The 9,821-nt window shown below is 47.4% G+C and overlaps 1 protein-coding gene across 1 annotated transcript in view; it reads left to right on the forward strand.

Moving 5' to 3' along the window:
- The window catches only part of LOC130525215 (NLR family CARD domain-containing protein 3-like), a 12,549-nt gene extending 5,930 nt beyond the window's left edge, over positions 1-6,619 (forward strand). The window contains exons 6-7 of the mRNA XM_057031716.1: positions 3,633-3,805; positions 6,482-6,619. Of these exons, the coding sequence (XP_056887696.1) occupies positions 3,633-3,723 (91 nt within the window). The 3' untranslated portion in view covers positions 3,724-3,805; positions 6,482-6,619. The remainder of the gene's footprint in view (positions 1-3,632; positions 3,806-6,481) is intronic.
- The last annotated feature ends 3,202 nt before the right edge of the window (positions 6,620-9,821 follow it).

Consider the following 9,821-nt stretch of genomic DNA (forward strand, 5'->3'; position numbering starts at 1 on the left):
CCTCCAAACATAAAAATAATAGACTTCAGAAGTTCAGAGGAAATGTAAGAAAACTAAAGCGTGATGATGTTTTGTGTGGCAGCTGTTAGTCCACATAACAGCAGCAGGTTGTGAGTTTATTATTGAGATGTTTAAACACTTAAACCTCAGACAGTCATATAGTTACAGACTTAATGTGAAATTGTTGATTAGAAACAAGAATCAGGTTTAAACTGAAAGATGAATTCAGACATAAATGCTGGAACAATATTGAGTCTTGATCAGGTTCTTTCATCCTATAAATCAAAGGACTAATAGAGATGTGTTTTTCATAGTGAGAGGGGGGAGCACATCCTATCAAACTGGGACCAGTCAGCTCCACCAGGAGAGTCCTCTTGTTCACAACCTGGAAGCAGATCTGGAGATGCTGAAATGAAGCCCAACAAAGTAAAACTGTTCAATATGAGATTTAATTTGTGATGTCATGAATTTGTAGTTGTGTTGATGATTTATTATAGATGGAAATCATTGGTTTACTTATGTTCAGGAAGTGATCTGCAGAGGTGATAGAAGGTCATAAGATGAGTCTGAAGAGAAGATGTGAAACTGTGACTGAAGGAACTCATGAAGCAGAAGTGGAACCCTGCTGAACAAGATCTACACTGAGCTCTACATCACTGAGGACAAAGTGAGGAGGTGGACACACAACATGAGGTGAGCCAGCTTGAGAGAACCTCCAAGAAGAACATCCAGGACACTCCAATCAAGTGCCAGGGACATCTTCAAAGTCTTATCTGAGCAACAGAGACACATCAGAGTGGTTCTGACCAACGGTGTCGCCGGCGTTGGAAAACCTTCTCAGTGCAGAAGTTCAGTCTGGACTGGGCAGAAGGTTTGGAGAACCAGACATCAGTCTGGTGCTTCCGCTCTCATGCAGGGAGCTGAACTTGATCAGAGATGAGCAGCACAGTCTTCTCTCACTGCTTCATGTTTTCCATCCAACATTACAGAAGATCAGAGCAGAAGACTGTCCGGAAACCTCTGTTTATCTTTGATGGCCTGGATGAAAGCAGATTTTCACTGGATTTCAACAACCATCAGGTCATCTCTGATGTCACACAAGTATCGTCCGTTGACGTGCTCCTGGTGAACCTCATCCAGGGGAACCTGCTTCCTTCAGCTCTCATCTGGATCACCTCCAGACCTGCAGCAGCCCATCAGATTCCTCCTCGTGTGTTGACAGGATCACAGAAGTACGAGGCTTCACTGACTCCCAGAAGGAGGAGTACTTCAGGAGGAGGTTCAGTGATGAAGATCTGTCCACGAGAATCATCTCACACATCAAGGCCTCCAGGAGCCTCCACATCATGTGTCTGATCCCCAGTTTTCTGCTGGATCACTGCTATAGTTCTGGAGGACATGATGACCAGAGACCAGAGAGGAGAGCTGCCCCAAAACCCTGACTGACCTCTACTCACACTTCCTGATGGTTCAGATAAGAGGAAGAAGCAGAAGTATGGAGGAAAGCGAGACCAGGGAAACTGACTGACCTCTACTCACACTTCCTGAGGGTTCAGATAAAGAGGAAGAAGCAGAAGTATGGAGGAAAGCAGAGACCAGAGGAACTGACTGAGGCTGATAAAGAACTCCTTCTGAAGTTGGGTCGGCTGGCGTTTGAACATCTGAAGAAAGGACACATCATGTTCTACTCAGAAGACCTGGAGCGATGTGGACTGGACGTCTCCGAGGTGTCGGTGTACTCAGGAGTTTGTACAGAGATCTTCAAGAGAGAGAGTGTGATCTTCCAGAAATCAGTCTACTGCTTTGTTCATCTGAGCGTTCAGGAGTTTCTGGCTGCCGTCTACATGTTCCACCGTTACACCAGGAAAGACACAGCGGTTATAAATAAGTTCCTAAAATATTCGAAACCAAACCCCTTCATCGTTTCCTGGGTTGTGTTTATAATAACGATCCAGCCACATCTCTTGATGACTTCCTCAGGAGAGCACTAATGAAATCTCTTGAAAGTGAAAATGGCCACCTGGACTTGTTTGTTCGCTTCCTTCATGGTCTCTCTCTGGAGTCCAATCAGAGGATCTTGGGTGGACTGTTGGATCAGAGGAACAGCCACCCAGAAACCATCCAGAAGGTCCTCAACAACCTGAAGGAGCTGAACAGTGATGAAATCTCCCCAGACAGAAGCATCAACATCTTCCACTGTCTGATGGAGATGAAGGATCAGTCAGTCCATCAGGAGATCCAAGAGTTCCTGAAGTCAGGGGAGATACAGAGAGGAGACTGTCAGTGATCCACTGTTCAGCTCTGGCCTACCTGCTGCAGATGTCAGAGGAGGTTCTGGATGAGCTGAACCTGCAGCAGTACAACACCTCAGATGAGGGACGACGTCGCCTGATTCCAGCTGTGAGGAACTGCAGGAAGGCCGAGTAAGTAAAGATTTCTGGGGCCGGACATCGGCGTTTAAATCAAGCGAGTGGATCATGTCAGGTAGCAATACCCCCTCCAGTGGTCATTCCTTCAATTCTTTATCTCCATTGCAGCGTCCATAAATTTAAAAAAACAACATTCATCCAGAAATGTTCAACACTGGCTGGATATAAGTTCAAAGGTCAATCCAGACAAACCAACATAAGGCAGGAATAATAGGAGCCACAAGTTAACTGACTATCATGAAATTACTGTCATGTCATTAAATCACTTTTGTTTGTTTGTATACATCGTATTCAAACGACAGAAAAAAACACATTTTAACTAATGACACGTGACTATTTTGCTTCATTTGTTCAACGTAAAAACAGCCGGCCTCGTTGGTTTAAATGGGTGTTTTAGGTCTTTGTGGCGGTTCCGTTTGGAGCCTTTATGTGACCCACAAAGTTGTTTGAGCCTTTCCACACCCGTTAGGTGGCAACTTCATCACTAGCAACAAAAGGTGCAGTGAAAATGATTTAAGGGAAACAGGCAGATATAACAGAAGCTGAGGGCAATCGATGCAACCAGAGACTCTGATGTCATCGATCGGATCGCTGAATTAAGACTTGACGCACCATCGTACAAATTGGATGAAATGCAAAATATCCAAAGAGCCGATAGACAGATAAAAAGATGCACGTTTCTTTAAACCATTTGCTACAATCATTTTAAATATTGAGTAATTATGAGCTGTTCTAAAATAAGACAAATGTTGAATAATTCAGTTGCATTTCAGATCTGATGGTCGTTCAAACTGTTGCTCTACGGTGTTGAATTTAGCTTTTCCAGGAAATGAGCTACATTTGTGTTGAGGTCGATTCTCAGATAAGTTGATTAGAAATCCCAAAGTTTGACTCACTATTTTTGTTTCATACACAACAGACTGTAGATAGTTTTCTTTCAACGAGTCATTGGGAAGTTGTGGCCTCAGCAATGACGTCAAACCCTTCTCATCTACGGGAGCTGAGCTTAAGCTGGAACCATAACCTGACAGATGCCGGAGTAAAGTTACTGTCTTCTGCAATGATGCATCAAAACTGCAGACTGGAGACGCTCAGGTCAGGAGGCCTCTGTGGTCTTTTCTAAATTTCTTTACATTTTCTGCTTTTCTCTTCATTTTCAGATTTAGAAATGTGTTTTTATTTGCCCATTTATTCCTTTTCCAGACTGAATGAATGCAGTTTATCAGAGATCAGCTGTGACTCTCTGGCCTCGGCGCTGTGGTCCAATCCCTCCCATCTGAGGGTTCTGGACTGAGTTTTAACCAGCTGAAGGGTCCAGCAGTGAAGCTTCTCTGTGGTGCTCTCCAGGATCCTCTCTGTGAGCTGGAGACTCTCAGGTCAGTCAGAGATGATCCAGTACTTTCCCAGGTGTAACTAGTTAGACAATAAATGTTTCCATGTTTGATCTTTGTTATAAACGTAGTGTTACAGTTCTCAGAAAAAAGACCACACAGGACAGATTTGCAGTATTAAATTGGTTGTGGAAATCTGTCCCATGTGAGGATGGTCATCAATGACTAGAAAGGAAGTATCAGTTGTAGATTTGTCTTGTTTTATTTTAGGCTGGCCACAAAACCGCACCCAAAATTCAGAACAATCAAAAATGGTTCTTCCTGTCTTTTAAAGATCAGAAGGAAAACTAGAAAACCCAAAAAGAAAGCTGCTGCAGTGTGCCATGCCCCTTCTCTACTGAGAAAAGCCATCCCAAAAAAGAGAAAAGCCCAAGTGTGAAGTGAGCACCTGTTAAACCTTGGTACCGAAAGCCTGCAGTCATTCTCATCTTAGGTGGCTTCATTCCAGCCAGAAGCCCCAACCTGCCTCCCTCTTAAAGGGGCAGCAGGTCAGTCCAACCACAGAAACCTTCATGAAGATCTGAAGCTTTCAGCATCCACAATTGTTGCACCTCACTTCCATTGGAGTCCAAATCAGAAGTCAACAAGTTGATTCTACACCGATTCTACACAATGCAACCATTTTAAAAAGGTTTCCATCCATAAGTTTTCACACATTTTTATACAAATCTGTTTTTCATCGCCTCCTTCTGTTGTAATGGTCATTAAAGAAAATGACCTTATTGGAGTTTTTCTCCTCACAAATATGACTTTCTATGAACGATGCAATAAACGCAGCTTGTAATCTAAGACAATATGGAAGTATTGTATATAATAGTAGTGGAAGTAGCTCATAAAATAATACATTTGCTCTTCTCATCGAATCTTTCTATGTTATTAAAGAAAAACCTGCTCTTAGTCAACAACATCTAAGACATCAACCAAAAATCCTAATTTTCTATAATATAAAACAGTAGAGAAGACTCTTTCTGCAGAGACACTAGTGGCAGGAATGCAGAAGTATCAGAATCAGAATCAGAATCAGAAGAAGGTTTATTGCCATTGTTCATGTAATACACAGTATTACACAAACTAGGAATTTGTCGTGGTGTGCCGCTGCGACATTCAACATAACACTAGACCATCAACACCACACTAGAATAAGATAAATAAAATAAAATAAGACTTATATACAGTATATACATAAATAGTGAGTGGTAAGAAATAGTGCAGGTCCATGAGGAGTAGTGTATTGTTTATGAGTCCGACTGGCTGCTGTACATGGTGCTTTATGATAAGTCACTTGGTGTTCAGCAGCCTGATGGCAGAGGGGAAGAAGCTGTTAGTGTAGCGGGAGGTTCTGGTCCGAATGGACCGTAGTCTCCTGCCTGAGGGGAGGGGGGAAAACAGTCCGTGACCAGGGTGGGAAGGTCGTCGGCCGTGATCCGACCTGCACACCTCCGGGTCCTGGAGATATACAGGTCCTGGATGGATGGAAGCCTGCAGCCGATCACCTTCTCGGCAGCGCGCACGACGCGCTGCAGCCTCAGTCTGTCCCTGGCGGTGGCACCAGCGAACCACACGTGATGGAGGAGGTGAGGATGGAGGAGGGGAGGACGGAGGAGGTGAGGATGGACTCGATGATGGCCGTATAAAACTGCGCCAACATCCTGGGAGGCAGTTTGAGCTTCCTCAGCTTCCGTAGGAAGAACATCCTTTGCTGGGCCTTCTTGATGAGGAGCTGATGGTTGGCTCCCACTTAAGGTCCCGGGTGATGGTGGTGCCCAGGAAGCGGAAGGAGTCCGTGATGGTGATGGGGGAGCCATAAGGGCAAGGGGGGGCAAAGGGGCTGTACTTTCCTGAAGTCCACAATCATCTCACCTGCTCAACTTGGAAGGTGGAGCAGAAACCACCAGCTGAGAAGGTCCTCAGCGAGAGGAAGTGGTGGAGAACCATGAAGCTTGCTAAGCTCCACCTCAGCTCCAGAGATGGGCTGAGCTGGAGCTGTGGCACCAGGTATCGCCCAGAAGAGCCTCCAACAAACAAGCTCTTCTCTTGGGAGGAGAGGGCTTTGAATCTCAGCTCAGTGTGCTTGTCTCTAGTAGGTGGCAGCTGCACCTTTTCCTGAGGTCCTTGTTGATGCCCTGAGGGGAATTGATGCTCCTGCAATGTTTTCTAGCAGCATTGAGCTTGCAGTGGGGCAATCAAACACACTGTGGGGTGGCTCTCTTTCCTTCTCTCATCTGGAGAACAAGTGACACCAGCTGCCAATCATTGTTGGAGAAATGTGCAGTCAGGGGAACGATGCGTCCAGACTATAGCCGACCTTCCAGCATCCAGCAGTGTCTAAAACCTTTGATTTGGTTTCACCAGAGAGTGTAGGGATTGCAGGGTCGCTGCAGCATCGCCCACAAGCTATCAGGAGGGGGTCGCTTTGTCCCAACTCCTGACAAGAGTTGAGTGCTATTGAGAAATGTGGTCTCACAAACTTGGAAGGTATTTTGACCCACACACACTTTACATACGGTGTAGATCTTGTCCAACCGCCCTGAAAGAACCCAAAATACGAACATACGGCAGATAAGCCGGTGCAGGACCAGAGGTTTGTTGCTTGTAAGCTGTGTTTTGCTCTGGTACATGTTGATTTTTATTTGTCTTCTCTCAAAATAATTGTTATTTTAGTCTAAGTCGCTGCAGTTTATCCGAGACCAGCTGTGATTCTGTGGCCTCAGCTCTGAAGTCCAACCTCTCCCATCTGAGGGTTCTGGACCTGAGCTACAACATGTTCCAGGATTCAGGAGTGAAGCGGCTCTGTTCTGGACTGAAGAGTCCAAACTGTAAACTGGAGAGGCTCAGGTCAGTCTTCATTTTTCTACCTATATACCAGCTGCTAAGATGGTGAAGTGAGGCTGTTCTCAACACTGCTGTGATGCACCACATTAAAGAAATTCCTTGTAATATCGTGAATTCAGGTCTGACCCAACTAAGAACTAACGTAGGTTTAGTACTGACGCAGATAACATGCAGACCTGCACCGTATAACCTCATCCTGCATTTTTCAGATTAGAATACTGCAGCTTATCAAGGATCAGCTGTGGCTCTCTGGCCTCGGCGCTGAGGTCCAATCCCTCCCATCTCAGAGAACTGGACCTGAGTAAGAACCAGCTGCTGGATTCAGGAGTGAAGCTGCTCTGTGGTTTTCTCCACTTTCCAAACTGCCGACTGGAAACTCTGAGGTAAACACCATTCTCAAAAATGTCCATTATTCCATCCGAGGGTCCTCACACTTTCTGAGTGTGTGTGTTGTGCCCAGTTCCTTCAGGAGGGAGGGCCACACGGGGACCACTTATTCATGATAAATTGATTTAAGGACAATGAAAGAGCCGACAGATGGTAACCCAAATTAGACAAAACTAGGTGAGGGTGCCTGGTAGACACCAGCCAACGAGGAGGGAGATGATAGTGAGGGAGACAGGAAGTCATCTAAGACAGGTTGTGCCTTTAAAGATGAGCCACAGGTGAGATGGATCTCCATGATGAGATGGGAGGGAAAGAGGTGGGAGAACCTGGGAAGAGTGAGGGCCAGAACAATATATATTCTCCTCTGGAACAGTGCAAACCTGAGAGGTTGGAATCGTGGTAATTACATATTACTATCATTTTTAAACCTGTAACTAAATTAAATATTTACAGATCATGCCTTTGATTAACCTTTCAGATGAATACTGGTTTCACTTATAACCTTATAAAAGTTTCCTTCTTATTTAGATTAAGCCGCTGCAGCTTATCAGAGATCAGCTGTGACTCCTGGCCTCGGCGCTGAGGTCCAATCCCTCCCATCTCAGAGAACTGGACCTGAGTGGGAACCAGCTGAAGGATCCAGGAGTGAAGCTGCTGTCTGATCTCGTAGAGAATCCACACTATGGGCTGGGGGACATTGAGTCATTTCTGGTTGTAGCCAGTCAACTCCCGCTCATCTGCTGCATCACTCACTGACCACTGGTGAAGAGCATCTGTGGAAACATCTGCCGTCTACTACCTCCCCATAGATGAAAAATTCAGTTTTTAAAAAGCGCTGGTGGACTTTCAGGAGATCAGTCGATGGTCGACAAAGCAGAAGCAGCTTCGCCTTGAAGTTAATTAGTTCCTGGTATACACAATGCATCTTTATAAAGTTCTAAATGGCTCCTCGGCCACTCTTAGAAGCATGGAAACATTCTCTTAATTGTCTCTTCAAATGTCTGTATTATACGTTACTATTAAACATGCCTTCAGAATCTTTATCCATCCATCCATTCTCTACCGCTTATCCGGGTCGGGTCGCGGGGGTAGCAGCCTAAGGAGAGAAGCCCAGACTTCCCTCTCCCCAGCCACCTCCTCCAGCTCATCCGGAGGGATCCCCAGGCGTTCCCAGGCCAGTCGAGAGACATAGTCTCTCCAACGTGTCCTGGGTCTCCCCGGGGGTCTCCTACCGGAGGGACATGCCCTGAACACCTCACCAGGGAGGCGTCCAGGGGGCATCCTGACTAGATGCCCAAGCCACCCCATCTGGCTCCTCTCAACGCGGAGAGCAGCGGCTCTACTCCGAGCTCCTCCCGGATGGCAGAGCTTCTCACCCTCTCTCTAAGGGAGAGCCCAGCCACCCTACGGAGGAAGCTCATTTCAGCCGCTTGTACCCGTGATCTTGTTCTTTCGGTCATTACCCAAAGCTCATGACCATAGGTGAGGGTAGGAACGAAGATCGACCGGTAAATCGAGAGCTTCGCCTTTCGGCTCAGCTCTCTCTTCACCACAACGGACCGGTGCAGAGTCCGCATTACTGTGGACGCCACACCGATCCGCCTGTCGATCTCCCGCTCCATTCTTCCCCCACTCGTGAACAAGACCCCGAGGTACTTAAACTCCTCCACTTGGGGCAGGATCTCCTCCTTTACCCGGAGAAGGCACTCCACCTTTTTCCGGTCGAGAACCATGGCCTCGGATTTGGAGGTGCTGATTTTCATCCCAGCCGCTTCACAGGCGGCGGCGAACCGATCCAGTGATAGTTGGAGGTCACGGGCCGATGGAGCCAACAGGACCACATCATCCGCAAAAAGCAGAGACGCGATCCTGAGGTCACCAAACCAGATCCCCTCAACACCATGACTGCACCTAGAAGTTCTGTCCATAAAAATTATGAACAGAATCGGTGACAAAGGGCAGCCCTGGCGGAGGCCAACCCTCACCGGAAACGAGTTCGACTTACTGCCAGCAATTCGGACCAAACTCTGGCACCGATCGTACAGGGAGCGGACAGCCCGTATCAGCGGGCCCGACACCCCATACTCTCGGAGGACCCCCCACAGTACCCCCGAGGGACACGGTCGAATGCCTTCTCCAAGTCCACAAAACACATGTGGACTGGTTGGGCAAACTCCCATGCACCCTCGAAGACCCTGCTGAGGGTGTAGAGCTGGTCCACTGTTCCACGCCCAGGACGAAAACCACATTGCTCCTCCTGAATCCGAGGTTCGACTATCCGGCGGACCCTCCTCTCCAGTACCCCTGAATAGACCTTACCAGGGAGGCTGAGGAGTGTGATCCCCCTATAGTTGGAACACACCCTCCGGTCCCCCTTCTTAAAAAGAGGGACTACCACCCCGGTCTGCCAATCCAGCGGCACTGCCCCCGATGTCCACGCGATGTTGCAGAGTCGAGTCAACCACGACAGCCCTACAACATCCAGAGCCTTAAGGTACTCTGAGCGGATCTCATCCACCCCCGGGGCCTTGCCACCGAGGAGTTTTTAACTACCTCGGCAACTTCAGCCCCGGAGATACAAGAGCCCATCTCCAGGTCCCCAGGCCTACTTCCTCACTGGAAGGCGTGTTGGTGGGATTGAGGAGGTCCTTGAAGTATTCCTTCCACCGGTCCACAACATCCTGAGTTGAGGTCAGCAGCACACCATCACCACTATACACAGTGTTGACAGTGCACTGCTTTCCCCTCCTCAGACGCCGGATGGTGGTCCAGAACCTTTTCG

This window comes from Takifugu flavidus, chromosome 5, assembly GCF_003711565.1.
Source record: "Takifugu flavidus isolate HTHZ2018 chromosome 5, ASM371156v2, whole genome shotgun sequence".
NCBI classification, from domain to species: Eukaryota; Metazoa; Chordata; class Actinopteri; order Tetraodontiformes; family Tetraodontidae; genus Takifugu; species Takifugu flavidus.